Source organism: Mustela nigripes, chromosome 11 (genome assembly GCF_022355385.1).
Source record: "Mustela nigripes isolate SB6536 chromosome 11, MUSNIG.SB6536, whole genome shotgun sequence".
In the NCBI taxonomy this organism is placed as follows: Eukaryota; Metazoa; Chordata; class Mammalia; order Carnivora; family Mustelidae; genus Mustela; species Mustela nigripes.
The window spans coordinates 2,079,110-2,103,351 of record NC_081567.1 but is presented as its reverse complement, the minus strand read 5'-3'; the positions used below and the strand labels follow the sequence as shown (position 1 = coordinate 2,103,351).

At 52.2% G+C, this 24,242-nt stretch overlaps 1 protein-coding gene across 5 annotated transcripts in view; it reads left to right on the top strand.

The window, feature by feature from the left end:
- CARD11 (caspase recruitment domain family member 11) overlaps nt 1–24,242 on the top strand; it is a 110,634-nt gene that overhangs the window by 69,665 nt on the left and 16,727 nt on the right. For 2 of the 5 annotated variants that reach the window (XM_059414323.1, XM_059414324.1), the window contains exons 2-13: nt 1,464–1,597; nt 10,546–10,758; nt 12,153–12,290; nt 13,177–13,502; nt 16,183–16,362; nt 17,242–17,394; nt 17,824–17,949; nt 18,387–18,584; nt 19,821–19,997; nt 20,750–20,801; nt 22,340–22,422; nt 23,515–23,651. In XM_059414323.1, coding sequence (XP_059270306.1) covers nt 1,591–1,597; nt 10,546–10,758; nt 12,153–12,290; nt 13,177–13,502; nt 16,183–16,362; nt 17,242–17,394; nt 17,824–17,949; nt 18,387–18,584; nt 19,821–19,997; nt 20,750–20,801; nt 22,340–22,422; nt 23,515–23,651 — 1,790 coding nt within the window. In that variant the 5' untranslated portion in view covers nt 1,464–1,590. The remainder of the gene's footprint in view (nt 1–1,463; nt 1,598–10,545; nt 10,759–12,152; nt 12,291–13,176; nt 13,503–16,182; nt 16,363–17,241; nt 17,395–17,823; nt 17,950–18,386; nt 18,585–19,820; nt 19,998–20,749; nt 20,802–22,339; nt 22,423–23,514; nt 23,652–24,242) is intronic. The other 3 variants (XM_059414325.1, XM_059414322.1, XM_059414326.1) reach the window with 3 other exon arrangements.

Below are 24,242 nucleotides of genomic sequence, written 5' to 3'. Positions count from 1 at the left end.
GTTGTGTTTAGCAAGGGCCTGGCACATAGTAAATAATCTATAAGCCTCAGGGATGGTGTTTCAACCATCTGAATGTTACACCAATAAGCTAATCTCTCAAGAAACACGTCCTGTATGTTTTTCCGACCTTGTGACCAAGTTCTTGAGGGTGTCGTCCAAACTCTAACAGCAGAAATAGAAAGTTCAGCCTCGTCACTGGTTGTCTTGTGTCTCAGTTTTTCCAACCAGCGTTGACATGTTGGGTAGCTGTACAACCCTATGGAAATCCGGTTTTCCTTTCTTATAACTAAAATCTTTCTTACAATTAATTCTGTAAAAGCCTTTTCTTCTGATTATGAAAAAAAAAATGTATGTCCTCCTGCTTGTAAATGCAAATGAAAGGAAAGTATAATTTCCCTTTGCCTTTGCTTATCGGCCTGCTGGTCTCTGCTGGGGCCTCTCGCTCTGCAGATCCCCTGCTCCCCTGGCCCTCGCCTGCAGAGCCAGGCGGTGGTGGCCCCGTTCCCAGCCGCAGAGCAGGGAGGCCACAAGGCAACGAAGGAGATGGTGTCCTCCAGAGAAGCATGTCACTGCCACCTCCCCAGGGCAGAGGGCCTGTGACAGCTCACTCTGATCTAAGTGGACGCCCGACAAGAGAAGCTTCCATCAGCCCTGGGAGATCTGGTGTCACCTGTGATTAATCGTCAAAGCTGAAACCAAACAAGCTCCTGATTAAACAGTGATGTCCCAGGGTCCCTGTCATTGCCGAATAAGAGCGGTTGGTCATGAACAGCTGCTTAAAGTCCCCACCACCGGGATCCCAGCTGCCATCGGGATAGGTGTCAGGTCCCACCTCACCTTCTCTGGGGTTGTGCCTCACCTTTCCGCCTCCCTGGCTTTCCTTTCCCGGGCTCCCAGAGTGGCCAAGCTGGGCACAGACGACAGCGTCGTCAGTCACCATAAGGAACACCACCTTGGGGAAATTACGGTGCATGCCATGGTGTGTTCCTGCCCAAAGCCATGGCGTGCTGGGGGCTGAAGACGTAATTCACAGGGAAGGGAAGTCTTCTGGGCTCAGGACGGTGGTTTGCCACTTTTGACCTAATGAATTTGTGGCTGATCAGAACGTCTCCACTCTGCAAACACTCCTGCCAAGGACTTTGTAAAGACCTTCCACCCTGGCCAGGACTAACCTCAGAGCTACCACTGCCCTTCTTCCCAGTCCCAGAGGGCTCAGGACCTGTGGCCCCTGGCCTTCCAGGCTGGCCCTGGGCTGCGACAAAAACCCGTCTCCCTAGCAGCTCCTGGCCATGGTCCGCTGCGTCACTGCTACCGGGAAAGATGGGCACCCCAGGATTTTCTGGCCTTTTCTTCCAAAGCAGGGCATCACTCTGATGCTTGAGTGGTTCATTTTCTCTCTCTCTCTCTCTCTCTCTCTCCAGCCTCCGCCCTTGTGCCAAGTCAGATTATCTTTCCTTTTATAGATTCTGGCCATCGCAGCTCTAGATCCCGAGGAAGACTGGCTCGGGGAGGGCCAGGCACCAACCTGGAGGCTCAGAAGTCGCACCTCCATATCGGGACGGTGGCTGCTGTCTACTGAGCACCAACTGTATGCCAGGTACTTGGCTTGTGTTACCTTCTGTATTGGAAAACAAAACAAAACCAAACCAAACCTCTGAGTGAGGCTTACCTAAGACTTGACAGGGGCGCAGTGGGGGAGGTCCTAGGCAGAGAGAGGTGTGTGAGCAGGTTTGGTGAAGAGCCTGGGACACAGTCAAGAGGAGAGTCTGGGAGCCAGCAGGAGCAAAGCTGAGCAAAATGACCCTTTCCATAGAACCTGCCCCAGGACCCTTGAACTTGCTTTTCCTGCTGTTTGTAAAAAGGCCCATGGGATCTAGGCTCTGACTCAGGATTGAACACCAGCCCCCACGACCCCCAGTGAGGACTGTGGGGACCGTGACATAGAGCAGGCAGGACCACCCAGCACCATAGGCCATCAGGGCCTCAGCGTCTGAGGGCACGATTCTGGGCAAACTCTTTCCAAGGAAACTGCCCAGAATCAGATACCAGCTGCCGGTGGATCCATCTCCGAAGACCAGACAGAGTCAGGCTGGGTCACGGCCAAGTGTATGGGGAGGAAATGATCTGAAATTGTGTCGAAATGGTTTTTTCTTCAAGGTTAGATACACTATCAGTAGTTTTTACCCATGAAATACTTCATGTAGTTGCGTGTGTGTGTGTGTGTGTGTCTGTGTGTTTGTGTCTGTGTGTCTGTGTGTGAGACAATAATACAGGGGACACCATGTCCCCAGCTGAGCGTCACCCCAGGCCCCAGAATCACTGGTGTCTCCCAGGGACAAGGACACGGTGCTGCCCCCTGCACGGGAGCCACCTTTCTGGTTTGTTCTGTTCCTTGCTCCTCAGTATGGTTTCACTGTATAGCCTTAACACCATAGCTCAGCGGTCCTTTTTAGAGACATGAACAGTGTCACATTGTGGGGGCTCCCGTGACCCGCTGCTGTCCCCGCGTCACACCCCGAGGTTTCTCAGTGAGGACGGGGGCAGGCAGCTGCTTCTTGCTTGGCCATTCCAGCGCGCAGCATCACTGAAGGCTCGCGGTGTTTGGCTCTAGTCATGTCCTGCTTCGTTTTTATTTTCCTTTTTCCCAGCAGAGGCCATGGAAAGGGCACCCCAGTCCCTGGAGGAGGCATTTCTGTTGCACTGGCTATGCCTGGCACTGCCTTCTTGGCCCGTGAAGAGAGGTCAGAAATGCTTCTCTGCTCCACACAGACCTGCATGTCTCCCTGGCTTGAAATTTAACTAATTTCTGGGCACAGGCCTTGACCCCCAGTAACCAGCGTCCGCCTGTGTGAGCACCTGGTTCTCAGCTCACTGTCCTTAGCTAGTCTTTGTATCAGGTAGATATGTTCACTAGGCAGGAGGGTTTGGGATGGCTGTAATAGTTGATCAAATTTAAAATGGCTCAGGGAAAAGGGCATTTATTATCTTGCCTATGAAGGAGTCCAGTGGCAGTGGGGGGGGGGGAACATCTGGTATTAGTGAATTCAATGCCCAGGAGGGGACATCAGGGACCCAGGTTCTCTCCATCTTTCTGCTCTGCCATCTTGAGGGTGTTAGTTTTTGTCCTCAGGTGAGTCCTCAGGTCACAGAATGGCTGCACAACTCCAAGCATCACACACACCTCCACCTGCTAACATCCCAAAACTGGAGGACAGTGTTCCTTCCTGTGTCCCTGTCAAAGATCAAGGAAAAGCACCCAAGTGCTCCCACAGCAGGCTTTCCCACAGGTTGTGTGTGTTATAAAGCACTCTATGTGCCTTTTCTGAAGCCACTGGTAGGGACTGCACAAGACCTTGCTCCTCCCAGCTCAGAAGATGCCCAGCCTCCCTGAAGCCCCGGGCTACTCAGTTCCTGAGAACCCTGAGGATTCTGTATGCAGGAGGAGTTGGGTGGTGACAAGGACAGACACAGCAGTGGCTGCCACATGCTCCATTAATGGGTTGAATCGAGTGCTTAGGATTTAGATAGAGTCTTTGAGAATAGTCTAGGAAAGTACATTTTGCTTCTTGGGTAGAAATGGCCATACTAACCCAGCGTCAGGGAGGAGTGGCTGCTGTGGGCATGTTCATGTCGCCCCAAACCACAGGCTCACCACGGGACCCCGGTGGCCATCCTCTGTGTCAGCGAGAGGGCTGGCGGGGGTCAGGACTTGTGTCTGGGAGGCAGGGCTGTCTGCGTCCCATTCCGCGCCCAAATCAGTTGTTACTCATGACAGCAAACAGGTGACAGCAAACAGTCCTTCAAGTTGTATGAAGCAAACACCCACCTGCATAGCTCAGATCGGTGTGGAGACTCGGAGATCTCACAGCAAGCACCAGGCAGCACACGTAGCCAAGGCTTATGGGGCCAGGACTAGAGAGAGACGGCTCCTGCCTCTTCTTCAGGACCCACCTGGCTTCTCATTGAGGCTTTGCTCAGCAGACCAGCTTCTTCTGCCTTCCTCCACCTTTTCTGGTTCCAGTCTCCCCTGTCTGTGCTGTGGCTTCTCTGTGACCCAGTTCTGATGACCCCAATGCCGCGTCTAGCTCGATTGCCCACAGCACACTCACTGTCCTGCTATCTCTTCGGCCCCACCTGAAACCCCCAGCCTGTGGACCAGTCCTTCGTGAGGCAGGTCAGGGGACCAGCCAGAGGGTTTCCTTGGTGCAAACAAGCCGCTGGGCCTGTGGTCTTCCCTGAAGATGTGTGTTGGGGGGAAAGATTGGATATTGGCTTGACTATTGTGCCGTACTTGGCTTCTCCCTTCATTCATTTGTCTTTTTTTTTTTTCCTTCTAAACCGTACAAGTCGTTCACTGCCTTATGCTTGTTGTAAATACTAAAACAGTGCCATGTCCACGTCCGCCTTGGTCACTAGCCTCTGAACTTATTCCTCTTCTCAGATGTGACCGTTGCGTCCAGTTTTCTGGAACCTTTCCCTGCCCTTTCTCTCTCCCTTCCTTCCTCTCTCTCTGCACACACACTTGACTAGTCTTGCTTAGCGGTGTGTTACGTTTGTGGTTTCACACTGCGCTGTGACATCTTCTTCCCGACCCCCAAATAACCTGTCATTTTCCACACACAGCAGCCAATTCTCCCGACACCGGCTAGGGGTGCCACAACTCGACTCAATCCCAACACTACTCTCCAGAGTCACCAAAGACCCCCACAGGCCTGCCCCCACTTCCGATGCCAGCTTCAATTCCCAGGGGCCACCCATACTCTCCCCAAGCAGCCACAAATCTGGGGTTCCCACAACCCCTTGTCAGGTTCAGTAATTTGCCAAAATGACTCATATACCCCAAGAAGACATGATACTAATTACAGCTTAAGGGATGCAAATGAGCAGCTGGAGGGTGGAATCTAGAAGGGTCTGGAGTGTGGGAGCCTCTGTCCCCATGGAGTTGAGGTAAGCAAACCCGTTCAGCGGAAACATGTATTCCCCTGCCCAGTAGCTCCTTGAAGCCCACTGTTGAAGGATTTTTATCAAGGTTTCTTTACATAGCCATGATTGATTAGATCATTCATTCTTGATGACTGAACTCAATTTCCAGCTTCTCTCTCCTCCCCAGAGGTAGGGGTGTGGGGCTGAATGTCATAACCCTCTAACTACTTGGTCTTTCCGGCATCCACCCTGCCACCCCCCCCCCCAAAGCTATCTCCAAGCCCTTAAGCCGAGTGTCATCTCATTACCATACAAAAGACACTCATCATTCAAGATTCCAAGAGTCCTAAGAGCTCTGTGTCAGGAACCAGGACCAAGACCAAAAAAAAATTTTTTTGATAGTGTATTTCATATATGTATTCTGAAATTTGACTTTTTTAAAAACAATGTGTCTTGTGATGTGTTTACACCACCACATTCCCTTCCAAGGTTACTCCCTAGTACAAAAGGATTGTGGAGTAGGGACTGACCAGCTGACCGGCATCGAGCTTGCTTCCGTGGGTTCCTGCTGCAAATAGCGCCTAGCGTCCATGCAAAACACTGGGGGAAATTAAATATTCATTAGTAGAGACATGGGTAAATAAATTATGGTATATTCTTGCAATGGAATAATACATAAAACAGTCAAATTGAACAATTAACTGAATAGTCGCAGACTTTAATGCCTACTTTTAATAATGGATGGAACCACTAGCCGGAAGATCAACAAGGAGACAGAGGACTTGAATGACCCTATAAACAAACTAAATTTAGCAGATGTCCTTAGCACACTCCTCCCACCGGCAGCAAGACACACTCTTCTTAAGCACACATCTGGAACATTCTCCAAGCTTGGTGGTATGCGGGTCCGTATAGCTAGCTTCAGCAGCTTAAAAGGATTGAAATAATAGGGAACACGTTTTCCAGCCACAATGGTATTAAATTAGAAAGAAATAACACCGAAATTTGGGGAATTCACCAATATGGGGGAAGCTGAACACCATACTTCTACATCACCAGTGGGTCAAAGAAGGAATCAGGAAAGAAATTAGGAAACGTACTTCGAGATGAATGAAGGTGAAGATTGCAGCCTACCAAAATGGGTGCAGCTGAAGCAGCACTTGGAGGGAAATTTATAGCTCTAACGTTTTCACTTAGAAAGATCTTAATAACCTAGTGTTTCACCTTATGCAACTAGAAAAAGAAGAGCAAATTAAACCCAAAGGAAGCAGACAGAAGGAGATAATAGAGATCAGTACAGAATTCAGTGAGTTGGAGAATAGAAAGGCAATGGAAATCAGTGAAACCGAAAATTCTTTGTTGTTTTTAATTTTTTAAAGAATGTTTGACATGTAATGCTACATTCGTTTCAGATAAAGTTGGTTCTTTGAAATAACAGCAAAATTGATAAACCTTTAGCTAGAGTGACTAAGGAAAAAAGAGAGAAGTCTACCCACCCTTCTCTCCCCTTGTTCCTCCCCCTTCCCCCTTCTCTCTCCCTACCCACCTCCTTCCTCCTCCTCTCCCTTCCCCTCCCCCTCCTTTCTCTCTCCCTCTCCCCTTCTCCCCCTTCTACGTCCCCTTCTCTCTCTCCACTCCTCTCTTCCCCTTCCCTCCGCTCCCCCCTCTGAGGTTAATGAGACTTACAGGAAACTAAGAAGAGAGAAACCATGGTTTGAAAGTATGATGGCTGGGGCAGTAAGAAGTTAAAATAGGTATTCATTTTGTTTCCCGTAATTACGGCAAGGTATCCCTTGGTAGAGTTTCAAGGGCACCCTAGATCCAGAAGAACGTGATTCTGATTAGTATAATCAGAAATAAAATTGAGGACATTACTAGAAAGCTTCTGTAAATGAAAGTGTTATAAAGGAATAATATGAATAATTGTCTCCAATAAATTATATGACTAAGGGACAAATACTTAGAAAGACACAAACTACTGAAACTGACTCAAGAAAAACAGGAAATCTGAGCAAACATATAACAAGTAAAGAATTAGTGACCAAAAATATATCCACAAAGAAATGCCCAGGCCCAGATGTCTTCCCTGGTAGCTTCTGCCAAACAAAAGAGAAAATTCCTCACAGACTCTTCCAAAGGGTAGAAAAGAAAGGAATATTTCCCTACTAATTCTGTGAGGCCAATATTACTCCAGTAACAAAACCACTCCAAGACATTCACGAGTGAGAAAACTACTGACCAATATCTCTTATGAATATAGATGCAGAAGTCCTCAAAAGTACGCCACCAAATTGAATCCAGTAGTATATAAGAATAATTATATACCATGACAAAGTGGGATTTATATCAAGAATGCATGGTTTTTCTAATACCTGAAAATCAAGTAATATAATATGTCACTTTAACAGAATCAAAGCTAAAAATCACATGGTCATCTACTTGATTAATTTCATGACAAAATTACTCAACAGACCAGGAATGTAAGGGATCTCCCCCAACCTGCTATCTAAACACACACACACACAACTAACCAACTAGCATCACACTTAATGACCAAAAAAAACAAAGTGGACACTTTCCCCCTGTGATCGAGAACAAGAAAAGACGTTCTTGCCAATCCTATTCAATGTTGTGCTGGAAGTTCTAGCCAGGGCAGTTAGGCAAGAAAAAGAAATAAAAGCTGTCCAGATTGAAAAGACAGAATTAAACTATCTAACTGCAGGTGACACTATTTTGCATAGAGAAGATCACAAGAAACCCGCCAACAAACAATTAGAACTAAGAAACTCTTTTGGTAAGGATGCAGAATGAGAGATCAATAGAGAAAAATCAGTTGTCTATCTATACACTAGCAGTGAACATTCCACAAATGAAATTAAGAAAACGGTACATATTTATGATGTCATCAAAAAGAATAAAATACCTAGGAATGCATTAAGCAAAAGAGGTGCAAGACTTATACACTGAAGGGGCACCTGGGTAGCTCAGTGGGTTAAAGCCTCTGCCTTCGGCTCAGGTCATGATCTCAGGGTCCTGGGATCGAGTCCCACATCGGGCTCTCTGCTCAGCAGGGAGCCTGCTTCCCCTCCACCCCCTCTCCGGCCTCTCTGCCTACTTGTGATCTCTCTCTCCCTCTGTCAAATAAATAAATAAAATCTTAAAAAAAAAAAAAAGACACTGAAAACCATAAAACATTGCTGGAAGAAATTAAAGACCTAAAAAAAAGAAAAAGAAAAAGACTTGTATACTGAAAACTAAAAAACATTGCTGGAAGAAAGTAAAGACCCAAACAAATGAAAAGATACCCCATATTCATGGGCCTCCAAATCTGTCTACACAGCCAGTGGATTCAGTATTGAAATCCCCGCTTCCTCCTTCTGCAGATATTGACAAACTGATCCTTAAAACCTATGGGATTGCTGTAACTAACCAAAACAATGTTAAAAAGAAGGAAAAAGTTCAGAGGACTCATGCATGTTTCCCAATTTCAAACCTTACTACACATCTACAGTAATGAAGACAGTACAGTGCTGGTGTAAATACAGACCTATAGAGCCATGCAATAGAATCGAGAGTCCAGAAGCAAACACAGTGAGTTGATTTTTGATGAAGATGCCAAGGCCAATCCATGGGGAAAGAATAATCTTTTCAACAAATTTTGCTGGGACAACTAAATACCCGCATGTGAAAGAACCAGTTGAACCTCAACCTCACCCCATCTGCAAATACGAATTCAAAATGCATCATGGGCCTTAAATGTAAGTGCTAAAAGGATAAAACTCTTAGGATAAATAGAAGCAAATCTTCACGGCCTCGAACCAGGCAATGGTTTTTAGGTACATGCCAAAAGCCCAAGTGAAAAAAGAAAAAAATAAATCAATGGGACTCCCATCAGAGCTAAAAAACTTTTGTGCTACAAATAATACCTTTAAGAACGTGAAAATGTAACTGGGAGAATATCTTACACATCTTATATCTGATAAGGGAATTATATGCAGGTCACATAAAGAATTCCTACTACTCCATAGTAAAGACAACCCAGTTTAAAACTGGGCGGGGGAGGGGTGGTTTGAATAGACATCTCTCCATATACAAATGGCTGGTAACGCCCATGAGAGGATGCTAACATTGTCAGCCATTAGAGAAATACAAATCAAAACCACACTGATACCACTTCCTACCCACTTGGATGACTAATAAAACAGAGAGACAACCACAAGTGTTGACAAGGATATGGATACGTTAGACTTCTCACACGTCACTAGCAGGAATGTAAATTGTGGCAGGCACTTTGGGAAGCCGTTTGGCAGTTCCTCAAAATGGTAAAGATGGGCTTTCCCATCTTTCCATGGGGCTCAGCAATTCCACCTTCTGTGTCTGTCCAAGGGATATAAGAACATAGGCCTAGGGACCCCCTGGTGGCTCTGTCAGTTAAGCATCTGCCTTCAGTTCAGGTGATAATCTTGAGGTCCTTGGATTGAGCCCCACATTGGGCTCCCTGCTCAGAGGGAGCCTGCTTCTCCCTCTTCCTCTGCCTCTCTTCCCTCCCTGCATGTGCTCTCTGCTCTCTTTCATGCTCTCTCAAATAAAAACAAATCTTTAAAAAAAAAAAAAAAAAAAAACATAGGTCTACACAAAAACCCCTACATAAACACATACATTCATAGCAACATAACTTATAATCACCAAGAAATAGAAGCCACCCACCCAAATGTTCACCAATGGATAGGTAAATAAGATAGGATATAGGCATATAATGAAAAATTATTCATCAGGAAAAAGAAATGAAGTACTGAAACAATATGGATGAAAAGTAAAAACATTACGCTCCATGAAAGAAGTCCGTCACAAAAGACCACATGTTGCAAGATTCTACTTACATGAAAGGTCCAGAATATTAAGTCTCAGAGACAGAACGTAGATTGGGGGCACCTACCGCTGGAGGAGCAGGAACAGGGGGATGGGGAGATGCTAGTGAAGAGGGATAGAGTTTCTTTTGGGGCTGATGATGGAAATGTTCTAAAATCCATTGTGATGGTCGCACAACTCTGTGAATATGCTAAAAACCACTGAAACGTACACATTGAATTTTAAAAGGTGAATTGTATGGTACCTGAATTTTATCCCAATAAAGCCGTTTTTTAAAAAATGCACGCATGTGTGTGTGTGTGCGTGTGTGTATCAATGCAGATAAAACTCAAAAAAGGTTGAAAGAAAAAAAACAAGTTGAAAAAGGAAACAAGCATACAATATGATGTCTTTTATGTGAAATTGTAAAACAGAAAGCAATAGCATGTATTGTTTGGGGGAAGATAAATTCTTAGTAAGATAAAAACTTGGATGAAAGGATATACTCCAACTGCAAAATTTTCCCTCTCTATAAATAATTTTTTTCAAATTTTATGGCTTACTTGTCCACTGTTTATGTGTAGTATATAAAGAAATATATATCTCTATGTCCGTATCCTTTTCCTTTCTTAAATAAGAGGTAAAATACCTTATGTACTTTACTATTTTTTTTTTAACACTCGACAGTATATTCTAGAGATCACCCTAAAAGAGTTTAAGGAGTCATTCCGGTGAGGCTCCTTTATTAACCTTTTTGGGGCTTTTGTCCAAAAGGAGGAGGGCCAGAGATGGACGACTACATGGAGACACTGAAGGATGAGGAGGATGCCTTGTGGGAGAATGTGGAGTGCAACCGGCACATGCTCAGTCGCTACATCAACCCGGCCAAGCTCACCCCCTACCTGCGCCAGTGTAAGGTCATTGATGAGCAGGATGAAGACGAGGTCCTCAACGCGCCCATGCTGCCATCCAAGATCAACAGGGCAGGTAACCCAAGGAGCCGCCCAGGAGGAAAGGGTGGGCGCCCTCTTGTGGCAGCTCCAGGAATTACCCTGTAGATGACTACCAGAACGATGTTTCTCCCGGTCAGGAATTTTCAAACTGGGGTGCGCAGACTTCTGCCCACCCCTGTTCCTCCACCGAGCTCTCTACATCTGGAACTGCGAGTGTCTGTGAACTTGGATGGGGGGAAATTACATCTTTATTTTACTAACTTTAACCGAGATTTAGCGTTTCCATCAATTGCAAATGTATGTAGGCTACGAATCGCAGTTGGGCTTAGCAATACCTGTGACTTTGTCAACAATGAAATTACAGATATCTTCATACCACGTTACAGCTGTTACAGATCTTCCAAAATAGCATTTACACTCATCTCCCCCTCAAAATTAGAGTAGTTATTAGAGCTGCCAAGAGATCGTGTTATTAATGCATTAGTGAAGAAGCACTTTTATTACTGAATCTCAAATTTAATATTTGATAACATATCTTATTAGAATTGATTCCCTTTATAGTCCAATTCCTTTTTATCTGCTTAAAAATATTATTCTGAGAAGGGGCCACGACCCTTTATCCCATTCTTCAAAGGTACTAAGTGTGATTTGTAAAACTTGGTTTTACATACATAAGCGTATATGTACACCTGTGTTTGTGTAGGTGTGTATGAGCACAAGGTCACAATGTAAAATATCTTTCTTTCAGTGGCTCACCATTGAAAGGGTTTGGAAATCACTTCCCTGCCGTATGGTGAAACGTATTTATTATATCTGTCCTGGGACCTCAAGGGAAGAAATAACTGAAAATAAAATATTTGAGGATGGTCCAAGAAATGTAAATATTATGTGGAGCCAGTAGCAAAGAAACTGAAAGTGCCTGGCAGGTTACATTTAGGTTAAAGGTGTTTCCCAAAGATCGTGGAGCCGTGCTTGTTTCCCATGACTTTTCCTAGCTCTGCCCCTGAAGATTTGTCTTCCTGCTCCGAGTATCAGAAAACCATGCATTACTCTGTAGGTGCTTTGTACTTCCAGCCCCCTTCAATCACAGAAGAGCTGGAGCCTGTGTGGTTAATTTCAGCACCCGTCAAGCCAGTCAATTGGGAAGCTCTTTGAAACTGTTGGTTTCCCATAACTGCAATTCCATTTATCCTGGTTCTACCAATTTCTCAGAGAAAAGAAAACTAACAGCCCCTAAATCCCTGTTGAGGACCTGGCACTTTGATTTATAGTATCTGGACTCCCAGATACCACTGTCAAGTGACAGGATGTGGTGAGACGGTCTTCTTAAAGTTTATCGAGGGCTAGGAGTCCAGGGTGAGACTGACGCTGAGACTGGCATCCAATCAGAAGTGCATTCTTCTCACTGGGTGATTTCCATTCTGCCAGGCCGACTGTTGGACATCCTACATACCAAGGGCCAAAGGGGCTACGTGGTCTTCCTGGAGAGCCTGGAATTTTACTACCCAGAACTGTACAAGCTAGTGACCGGAAAGGAGCCCACCCGGAGATTCTCCACCATTGTGGGTACGTGGCTTTGCCATCAGGAGCCTTGGAACTCTGGTAGGAGTGTGTGTGCATCTGTGTGTATGTATGAGTCCAGTGGGGGAACCGTGCCATGATGTTAGGACAGTGTTCATGCGGCCCTGGTGCGCTGTCTACCACTCATTTCGGCCTGATGATCAAAGGCAGGTGACGGAGACAGACCAAAGGAGGCGCCAAGAGAAGTGGGTGTCCGTGGAGCAACCTCCATGAGTATTGGTGCAGGTGGGGCAGAAATCCCTACTGCCCTCTGGATCCTGTCCTTGCCTTGCATACTGTATCGGCAGCAACCCTGAGCCAGAGCCCTCGGTAACCTCATTCAACTTTCCTCCGTAAATATTCCTCACTCAACCTTCTCTCTGCCTCCACCACTACCCCAGTTCCAGGCTCCTCCAATCCCATCCACTCTACAGCCATTCCTGCTCTCTCCAGTGCTATCTCCAGCCTTCAAGCCACCCTCCTCACTGAAAACCTTTGGTGGTCCTCCACGGCATCCAGCTGACACCCATGGCTTTAGTGGAGCCCACAAGAACCCTACGTGGTCAGCCCCTCCCCGCTGATGCTCCCGCTTCTGCCTCTCCACCTCTCTGGACTCCAGCCACTTCGGTCTTCCTTCCGTTTCTGAAATGTGCCACGTTCCTCCTGGCAGGGCTCCCTGGAGGGCTTTAGCAATATTTTTCCACCTTCCTAGGACGTTTTCCCTCCTCAACGCTTTCTTGCTCGCTCTGAGCGTCCAGGACCTGAAGCCTCAGAGCAGTGTTGGTGTGAATGAGTGAGTGAGTGAGTGAGTTGAAGGATGGACCCGGACCCCACCCCTGGACCCCGTGCACTCTCCCCCTCCTTGGACCTGACGGGCGCCCCCTTTCCGCAGTGGAGGAGGGCCACGAGGGCCTCACGCACTTCCTCATGAACGAGGTCATCAAGCTACAGCAGCAGATGAAGGCCAAGGACCTGCAGCGGTGCGAGCTGCTGGCCAAGTCGCGGCAGCTGGAGGACGAGAAGAAGCAGCTGACGCTGACTCGCGTGGAGCTGCTGACCTTCCAGGAGCGGTACTACAAGATGAAGGAGGAGCGCGACAGCTACAACGACGAGCTGGTCAAGGTGAAGGACGACAACTACAACCTGGCCATGCGCTACGCCCAGCTCAGCGAGGAGAAGAACATGGCGGTCATGAGAAGCCGAGACCTGCAACTCGAGGTGAGCGGCATGCGCGGGGGCGGGGGGCTGCTGGGGCTCGGGACCCCCGCGAAGGCAGGTGCGCACGGGCCCCCAGAGCTTCTCACTCAGCTAGGAGAGGCACAGTGGGGAACACTCTGTTCTTGGGGGCGCCTGGATCCACCATGCGCGTGAACACAGCAACCAGTGAGGCTTAGCATGACAGCTGAGGGCCGGGGCCACAGTGCGCGTGTGCAGACATGCGCATCCAGACCCGGCGGGGATTCCCGCCCCTGGTTCCGGCCTCAGATCCTCCATGCGCATGTCCGGACATGCGCACATGGAACCGGTGGGGCTTCCCTCCCCCCCCCGCCCCCATCCCGCCCCGCCCCCCACCTCCCTCCCAGGTACCACGTGCGTGTGCACACATGCCCACACACCCCCTCTACAAAGCCAGGAGATGGGGACGATGGAGAACCCAGGGGCCCTGACCGTGAGTGATCCTCAGGAAGAACAGCGAGGAGGCGGATACTTGGAGACTTGAGGTGTCTGAGGCCGGGACGCCGCCGTTCAGAGCTGTATCCACAAATCTCCGCATGGCACTGGGGATGGTCAATGTACTTATCAATGAACAATCCGCCACCCAAGTGATTAATGTCATGAATGAGTTTACCTCCAAAATGGGGACGGGGAAGGGAATTTGCTTAACTCATTTATCCTTTTTATTTATTGAGGGCCACCGTGCACCAGGCTCTTTTCCAGGGATACATAACTCAAGACCCAGGCTCTGCTGTCACAGAGCTCACATGCTAATCAGCAAACAAATACATAAGCACCTGCTAATAATAAGGGCTACTAAGAAGAGGGAAGGAAGGAGGATGAGGATAGTGAGTGAGAGATACAACTTTGAAGAGGATGGTCAGGGTCTCTGAGGAGGGGACACGGAACCAGAGGTCTGAGGACAGGGAGGGAGCCAGCCATGCAGGGATCATGGGGAAGAGCAAAGAGCACATGGAAGGTCCTAAGTAGGGGGCATGCTTGGTGTTTTTGACCATCAAGAGAGCCAGTGGCCAGGAGCCAACTTAGGAAGTGTCCCAGAGAGGTGGCCACGGTCCAGATCGTCAGGGCAGGGTAAGAACTCCGGAATTTATTCCGGTTGCGATGGGAAGCCACTGAAGGATTGAGAGCTGGAGAGTGACAACTGATTTATATCTAGAAGGATTACTCTGGCTGCTGGGTGGAAAATAGACTCGGAATATTTATTAAGCGCTTGCCATGTGTAAGGCGCAGTGCTAAGCACGGTGGGGGACGCGGGGATAAATAACCTGATTTCTGCTCGGGTCACTTACAATTTAGTTGAAGCAGACAGATCAGTAAACAATTCGCTGGAATTCAGGTGACTGGAGTCAGTGGCATGGCGGGCAGTAGAGCATTTCTGCCAAGAACACGGGACTTTGAAAGCCTACACATTTGAGTTCGAATCTGCCTTTGGTTTCTGGCTTTACCGCTTTACTTGGCTTTTAGCCCGTTTCCTCATTTGTAAATGGCCATCATGGAAAATAATTCCTGTGTCTTAGGGTTGCTGAGACACAGCCCCTTGTCTTTGGCAAAATAGCTGACCCAGTAAGCACCCCACAGTGCTGGCACTCCATGCCCACTTGGGTGGGACACAGGATCTGGACCCAGCACTGGGCACTCGGGCTGACCTTCCAAGATGCCGGGAAGGAGTTTTGCTGTAGCTAGGATTTGGAGACGTTAGCCCATGACAGTGACTTAAAAGTTTCTCTCCTAGAACTTTGTCCTATATTATATTTCCCTGGTGATATAGGAACAGAAAGGAAGCGTGTCCAGAACTTGAAAGAACATCTGGCCAGCTGAGTCCCTAGGTCATTTCCCAGCGCCAGGCTGCTTCCCTGTGTGCCTCTTCCTTCCTTCCCTTCCATGGGGGCCCAAGCACTGTTCCTTGCTGAAGTTACCACACTCTGCCTGCCAGGTGCCTTGCAGGGTTCTCCCCGTAAGCCTAGATTTGTAAGAGGGAGCTTGCCCCTTTGGCACCTCCCTTTCCTGTGGCCCTTGAAGTCAGGCCTGCTGTGGGTGTTCTGTAAGGTCGATCAGTTTGGGGAGACAGACACACTTAGTCACGAAGGTCTAAGAAGTCTTCTCCTGGGCCACCTTCCTGACAGTCGCCTCTCCAGGGCAGAGCTCAGCACATCTCCGTTTGTCTTGTTGCCTTTCTGGGTGTCAAAACTGCCTCCTCCAAGCAGCCTCTCTCCCGGCCCTAAGTGTGGGTCCTTTAGGACAGAGATGCTGTGAACCCAGAGGGTCGCACACAGTCCTTTTCACAGCAGTGCTGTTTGTCCGAATAGAAGTTTGTGGGAAACCCACAAGGACAAGCCTATACCAGTCACCCTGGGGGCAAAGTCAGGGTGTGGGGCCTAGAACCCTGAGCTCGTGGTCACCTCACTTCCTGCGATGACATGGGATTTTGAATGGAGCACCCCCAGGTTCTCTAAGGGACATGTAGCCCCTTTCATAATTATCCTAAATTAACAAATCAAGAGCTCTTCATCAAGAAGGTGGCACTTAGTTTTACCGCAGCGGGTTTCTTTGAGCCCTTCTCTGTCGCTAACCGGAGCAGCTTGTGCGGGAAGTCTGCTGGGCATCTGGGCGACCGTTGCCTTTTCCCTGTATTGCCTGCCAACCGCACCGTTGGATGTTTCAGATTGACCAGCTCAAGCACCGGTTGAATAAGGTGGAGGAAGAATGCAAGCTCGAGAGAAACCAGTCTCTGAAACTGAAGAATGACATTGAGAACCGGCCCAAGAGGGAGCAGGTTCTGGAACTGGAGAGGGAGAATGAGATGCTGAAGACCAAAATCCAGGAGTTGCAGTCCATCATCCAGGTGTGGGCTGGGGCAGGGCAGGGGACAAGAGAGGCAGACCCCGGCCTGGGTGTGCATCCCTGTTGCTGACCGCAGCGCCGCAGGCAGCCCACGGTGTCCCTGGGGTCCTTTATGTCTCCACCCTGGCAGGTGGGGTCACCGCCCTCCCCACTTGCAGGAGACACGACATTATGGGAGGTGACACTTGCCCCGTGCTCTGTGAGGCAGGGACCACCAGGAAACCGATTTCCCCCTTAAAGATCCCAAGAAATCCACCTCTCGGCTCCGCATGATTTGTTAAAATGTCCAGTGGCTCCCCATGTTTCTCATCACAGACTTGTTTTCGGGTGTGGAGGAGGAGACAGCTGAGAAACTCATGGACAGGGAAAGAAAAAGGCTTCCCCTCCCCCTTCCTCCAGAATGGCTCCCCCATTCTGGAGGCAGGTTGGCTGCCCGGGGTTTAAGGCGTGGATCTGGAGCCAAGAATGCATCCCAGGTTAACCAAAGCAGATTAATTGATATTTGGGGGGATGCATCTGGACGGGAGAGCTGTCCCCTCTTTGCTGTCACCTGTGAAGTGTTTGGGGGAGCACCAGCTGCTTTTCTTGGCTCTGATAAGAGCTAGGGCAGAACAATAGGCATTGGGATGTTCCTGAGCAGAAGTGGGTTTTATGCTTCTCTCCAGGAGATAAAATTCTTAAATAATAAGCTGCTTAAGGACCCCAGGAGGCACCAACTCCTTCTCTGCTTCCCTGGCACAAAACCTTCTGCCTCTCTCAGCGTCTGTCGCTGGCTCTGTGGTTCCCCCCTTCCCTTCCCCCACCCCTCCCTCTGGGTCCACCTGGCTCCTAGCCCGGCCCCAGCCCCAGCATGGTCACACCTTCCTGCCCGCCCGCCCAGGCCGGGAAGCGCAGCCTGCCAGACTCCGACAAGGCCATCTTGGACATCCTGGAGCACGACCGCAAGGAGGCTCTGGAGGACCGGCAGGACCTGGTCAACAAGATCTACAACCTGCAGGAGGAGGTCCGCCAGGCGGAGGAGCTGCGGGACAAGGTGGGAGCCCCCAGGTGGAGGGGCAGCACCCCACCCCCATCCCCGGCCCCGGCCAGTACACCGACCCCCACTCTCTTCTGGGGACTAAGGTTTCAGTCCGGTCCAGATTTCCCAGGCATGCTGGCCTGAGCCCCTCGCTGTGATTGGTGAACTGCTGCACACCCCAGCCCCCGCCTTCCCCGTTCTGACCACAGGCCCTGTGAGGGCACGCAGTGTCTACCCTGTTCCCCCTGCGCATTCCCTTGCGCGCAGTGGATAGGAAGCACATCCCAGCTAAATACCCCCCAATGTGGGCCCTGCTCTTCAGAGAGCTGGCTCTCTGGGAGGGACAGCCCAGCGGGGAGGCTAGGCTGGGAGACCCCCCCAAGCCTAGAAGCCCTGCCCTCTGCCCGCTGGGTGCTGGCACCAAGCTCTCCCCGTCGCTTGCAGTACCTGGAGGAGAAGGAGGACCTGGAGCTGAAGTGCTCGACGCTGGGCAAGGACTGTGAGATGTACAAGCACCGAATGAACACGGTCATGCTACAGTTGGAGGAGGTGGAGCGTGAGCGGGACCAGGTGCAGGCTGGCGTCCAGACGGCGTGGGGGCTTGCGCTGGGCTCCATGGGCTCCTACGCCAGTGTGCAGTGTTCAGGCTCCGTCACTGATCAGATGTGCAGGCTAGCTCCGCCCCAGGGAGGCCTCAGTGTCCACATCTGGAAAATGGGAGGAGTAAGACAGCCCCACCCGCTAGGGGAAGGGTGCTGGCGAGAGATACTGCCCCAGGGCTCTCAGCACGGTGCTGGCTCCTGGCAAGGGCCTGGCGAGGGTGGGGACACTTGGCAGCTGTGATGTGGACTGTTGAGGAAGAGTTGGGGTCAGGAGAAGAGCAGCCTGACCCCCGAGCTGGGAGGCAGGCGTCCAGACAGAGAGCACGTCCCGGGTCTGATTTGGATCGGTCAGGGTGAAGAACCAAAGTGGCCTTGTCTTCCCCACCCCCCACCCCCACCCCGCAGGCCTTCCATTCCCGGGACGAAGCCCAGACCCAGTACTCACAGTGCTTAATCGAGAAGGACAAGTACAGGAAGCAGATCCGGGAGCTGGAGGAGAAGCACGACGAGATGAGGATTGAGATGGTCCGGCGGGAAGCCTGCATCGTCAACCTGGAGAGCAAGCTCCGGCGGCTCTCCAAGGACAGCAGCAGCTTGGAGCAGGTGGGGCCGGGCGGGGCAGGGCCCTGCACACCTGTAGCCTGGGGTGGGGGGGCTCCCCACACCGCAGCCCCACCCTGTCCTTGACCCTCCTGCACAGGCACACACCACTCTGCACAGACAGTGAATTTTGAACTTGGGAAATGCGGGGTGAAACCTTGTCTTGGCCACTTGCTTAGGCAAGTGACTTCACCAGGCAGCCTCAGCTCCTTCTCCGTGGACCATGGCTGGCTGCCAGCCACCCGTTGAGTCGCCACCACCACGTGGAAGGTCACTGGGTGTCAGGTGCCCGCTGCCCACTGCAGCCCCTGGTACCTGTGAGGGCACCGTCCTTTACGGATAGTGTGGCACTGGACGCTGCCATCGGAGCAGACGACATTACCATTGTCATAGCTGTGCGATCGAGTGCAGTCACACACAGATGCAGGCTGAGTGCATTCTGCGTGTGAGCTCCGGCCCACCAAGCCCTCCTGCCAGGAAGGTACCATGACAGTTCCCATGTACTAGGGAAGGAGCCCAGACCCTAGCAGCTGGGGGCACCCCTGGTCCGTGGCCTGGGGAACCTGTAGCGAGACCCACAGAGGACACCGGTCCAGGAACTTGGCATTTCAACACCATGTTGTGAATCACAACTGTCCCTCTGGGTGGTTCTGCCACCTGTTCGGTGGTGGGCAGGGACAGGCAGGAGACATGCCAGGACGGGTGGCAGGAGGTGGCCAAGTCGGCTTGAGGGCTGAGGCCCTTCGTTGTTCTTTGGGGACCTTGATGCATTTTGTGCCGGGAAGTAAGGCAGAGAGCTTTGGGTTTGGAGGAAGCAGCGGGAAGGTTGTGTGGTTTGGGGAGGGCAGCTGGAAGTTACCGACTGCCCGTGCAGCTGGGCCCGAGGCAGTAGCTAGAAAGCACCCGGACAGACAAGGCCCGAGCTGCCAGGTTCTGTGTTTGGAGCTCAGGCCCAGGGTTGCCCCTTGGGGTGTGAAGGTAGCTTGTCAGGCCCCAGGGGCCATTCTGTTGATGCTGCAAACACCACAAAGCAGGGGGAGACAAGGGCAGGAGGCTGCTGACAAGTGGATAGAGCCAGAACCACAAGCCTGGGCATCAGGGAAGGGGAGAGGGGGACACAGGGGTCAGGGAGATGCACAGGCCGTCCTGAATTTCAAGCTGGGGCCCCTGGGAAGGTCAGCCGCCAATGGTGGCCGCTCATCCTGCCGCATCACTGGTGCTGACCTCTCTCCGCCCCAGAGTCTGCCTAGGAACCTGCCAGTGGCCATCATCTCTCAGAACTTTGGGGACGCCAGCCCCAGGACCAATGGGCAGGAAGCTGACGACTCGTCTACCTCGGAGGAGTCTCCGGAAGACAGCAGATACTTTCTGCCCTACCACCCCCCCAAACGCAGGATGAATCTGAAGGGCATCCAGGTACGGGGGGGTGAGGCGGCCACGGGGCCCCTGGGGGACATGGCTGGATGCGACTCCCCCTGTTCCAGCCCCATCGGTGGGAATCCCGCCAGGCCCAGCTTCTCCCCCATCTGCTTTCACACACCTCCCATTTCTCGTCCGCGTAGCTGAAGTTAGAGACGGAATGAAGTAAGCATTATTTCAAAATTCATTCGTTTATTCAGCAAATAGGTATTGAGTGTCTATCCCGTGTTTATTGACATTAATGGCTTGTGAGAGGCCCGCTGGGGTTCCTGTCCGCTCCGCTCAGTGTCCAGGGCCGTCCGAGGCTCCCTCTCCAGGAGGAATGAGCTCATGAGATCATCTCCCATGAGAAGGGCCGGGCAGCGCAGGGTGGAACACCCCCCACCCCCCTGGAAGCACCAGCACCTTGTGCCGGGCGAGGGTAGCCAAAAGCTTCATGCTTTCTGGAAAATTCCCCATATCTGCATCATGTACCTGGTTCTGCTGGGCTTCACACCCACATGCGCTCCTTCCCTGGCCTCCACTGTCAGCTCTAATACCCACTGAGCCATGTGTTGTCACCTCCCAGGATGGGGGGGGCCCCTCTGTGCAAGCCGCTGCCACACAGCCTGGGGTGCGGGCATCACATGCCGTCAGGTATCCTGAGGCTACACAAGCTTCCTCTGTCTGTTCCCTCACTCTGCTGACAGGTGTCTCAGGCCTTGTCTGATTTGTCGCCTTTGTCTGTTGTCTTCCCCTCCCTCTCACAGCTACAGAGAGCCAAGTCCCCCATCAGCCTGAAACGAGCCTCAGATTTCCAAGGTTGGTATGCACCCAGACTCCTCTCCTCTCTCTCTGTCCGTCTGCCTCTCCCGCTCCTTTTTGCCCATTGTGACGATCTGTCCTGCACAGTCAACCTGAGAGAGGCCTGCAGGCCCAGGGTGGTGGGGCATCTGGTGGTAATTAACGCTCATCGTCATGGGACAGGGATAGAGCTGTGATGTAGAAACGTCCCGTCTGGCACACACGCGCACACATGCACACACGTGCTCACACACGCACTGAGGTCAGCCCGGAGCCCGTGATCCCTTAGCTAGGGTTGGCGCTTCAGCTCACGGCTTGTCAGCAGGACACGGGCTCGACTGTCCGTCCCAGCTTTTGGTCAGGCAGTCTGGGTCCAGCTGTGAGCCCCTGGTTCTCCAAGACACAGCATCTTCAGGATCCCTGCCCCTCATTCTCACCGTGACCCTTGGGGGACAGGTGGCTAGTGAGGGTGTGCCCGGGGAAGTCAGATATCTGCTGTGTGCCAGGTGCCTTTGGTGGGAGCCTGTGCTCTGAAACGGGGCCATCAGTGAGGAGGGAGAATGTGGCTCTGGACACCCAAGCAAGAGGGGATGGAAGACGGCTGGATAAAGAGCCATCACGAAGGCCACTCGGGACACAACAGGGAGCAGGGGCAGACTGGAGGAGCCTGGCGTGCTGCCCTTCCAGTGCTCAGAGCAGGGAATTCTGGGAGTGGGGCTGCAGAAGGTCAGAGGGCAGGAGCTCCACACTGAGGATGTGCACCCCTCCCGGGTCTGGTTGGGGCAGGGGAAGGAGGAGCCCACAGGTAGGGGTCCCTCCACTCCTCTCTTTGCCAGAGCAGGTACCTCTAGAATCGTCTTCATCAGAAAGGGCTGTAAAGGGCCTGAGGCCTGTGGAAGGAGTGTTTGCCCCACAAAGAGGGAAAAGAGGCAGCAGAATGACGGAACTTCTGGACCCTTCTCTAGCCTTTACCACTGTCTAGGGCAATGTGTGTGTGTGTCCGACTATTCACGCACAAGCTTTGGGGGGGCGGGTGGGAAAGCTGGCTTTCCCGTGCAGCAAGGCAAGGGCTGAGAGAAGTGTGCACAAAACCCCAGACAGCCCCCAGAGGAGCAGGAGGGCCACCCAGGGCTTTACGGAGGAGGCCGCGGACTCTGGCTCCCGTCTCCCGTCGGCCTGTTTGGTAGAGACGGTGGGATCCGTCTTGAGGATAGGGTCCCTGGGCAGGGAGGTTTCCAGTCTACCAGACCCATGCTTCCTTTCCTGCTGTTTCACAGAGCGCCAGGTGGGGCCCCCATCTGAGTCCCAAGACACGGGACATGGTCCCAGGCTGCCCAGGACCTGGCGGCGGCAAGACATACTAGTGGGCAAGACCAGAGACTCTCTCCCGGGAGCCAACAGCTAGGGAAACGAGAGGAGGGAGGAGGCTGCCCCCCACCCTCCCTAGGAGAACAGGCCACCCAGACAGGCCAGCTCCCAGGTGCTCGGTGCTCACGGGGGGCTCTCAACCCCCTCTCCCCTGCCTTTCCCCTTTGCCTCCTGCCTCTGCGGGACAGGGCGAGGGCATGAAGAAGAAGGCACAGACGCCAGCCCCAGCTCCTCCAGATCCCTGCCCATCACCAACTCCTTCTCCAAGACGGTAAGCCAGCCGGGTCCCCAGCACACCCCCTTCTGGCTCAGAGCCCGTCCCGTCCCCAGCCCCACCTCTCCGTGGGCTGCAGCAGGCCCACCCCCTTGCTTTGCGCTCTGTGCTCTGCCCTGGGCCTGCGAGCAGCCTCACTCCGGGGCTGCAGCCCAGACCCTCCTTATGTTTATTTGAAGATGTTTCCTCCGGCTCAGGATGTATTTACACCTTCTCACTGCCTCCTTTCCCAATTTAACACTTGGTGGGAGGAAGAGAGGGGCCTCCGGAGGAGCCGTAGGGAACCACACAGGCAGCCGCTGAAAATTCTGCCAGGACTTCAGGTCCCAGGCTCCTCTGGCAGCCCCTGGGGGGCTAGCCCCGGAGAGGGCGGGTTGCTGGAGCAGCTGGAGCTGCAGACCACACAGGCCAGGCTCCCTGCCCTTCCCCCAGTCCCAGCCCGCCCTCCTCACCCCCTTACCCCCCCAATCTGGGGGTCCCAACCCCCCCAGGCAGGCAGCAGAAGGCGTGGGATTAGAAATTCTAACCCCAGAGGCAAAGCCCTGGGAAGCTTGTCAGCTCAGCTTCCAAAATCAGGCCCTGGGGGACCCAGAGGTTTGATAAGAAATGCCTTCTGTGTGTGGCTCTGGGGGGCAAAAGCCTCAGCTCTTATTTAAGGCAGCCCTTGCCAGGAGCCAGCAGGCCTTCCTTCAAAGGGTCATCCTCTAGCAGCCATGCCATTTGGGGCATCAGTCGCTGCCGCCACCACCAGGCCCCGGGGTCTTCCTCTCCAGAGTCGGGGTTACAAGCCCAGCGCCGCGGGGCCCGTGGAACCCAACCGAGCAGGGTTCAAGGCACAGCCCTGCACCCACACCTTGCAAGCCCCACTCTCAGCCCCAGCGGCCTCCCTGCCCCCGCCCAAGGCCAGCAGATGTGCGAGCAGATGTGCGCCCCACTCTGGCTACAGCTGCCCTAAGCGGCCCCCGGCTGAGCGTAAGCCTTCTCTGGCCAAGGTCACTGCTGAGAACCAGTTCGCCTGCCCCTGTTGGGGGCAGGGACGCATCCACGTGCATTTGAGCCCCTGTATCTGTAATATTTGTGCCCGCGAAGGCACAGGGCTCCCCATCGCGCATCTGTGTTTCAAAGCAGCCCCACCGAAGCCGCTCCAGCATCATGTCCATCACCGCTGAGCCCCCCGGAAACGACTCCATCCTCCGGCGCTATAAGGAAGACGCGCCTCATCGCAGGTAGGTGGCGGGGGGTGCCCAGAGGGCGCCCCACAGTCTCCACACCCACTCACTCAGCCCTTGAGCCAGCCTCGCGCTGCCCAGTTCACCGGTGAGGCAAGGCTCAGAGAAGGCGCTTGGTTTTCCCAGGGTCGCTCCGCAAACTGCCAAACGCCATAGCCTACGTCGGTTTGCCCCACTCGCGTGGAAATCAGGCTTTTCCTACCAAGAGCCATAGACCCCAGCAAGAGTCTCCCCATTCCTGCTTCCCCTCCCTTTTCCTCACCTCTGGGAAACCATCCATCCCCACCTGGGGAGACCGCAGTGGAGGTGTTCCCTGGGCACTCAGATGCTGCGGGTCAGCGGGACATCGGGCATCTCATGCTCGGCTCGGGATTAGAGATCCCTGGGTGGTTTCCAGAAGGTCTGGCAGCACCCAGCACCCTGCAGGGTGGAATCCATGTCCCTGAACTGTCCACGGCCTGGTGTGGGCCTCGTGGCCGTGGGGAGCTTACAACTCAGAGCATGTGCCCTGTCTTGTGTAAAGGGCACCCTCAGCCATGTAGGCCCATCCCACACGGTGGCCTGAGCTCGAGTGGGTGCTCAAGGCTC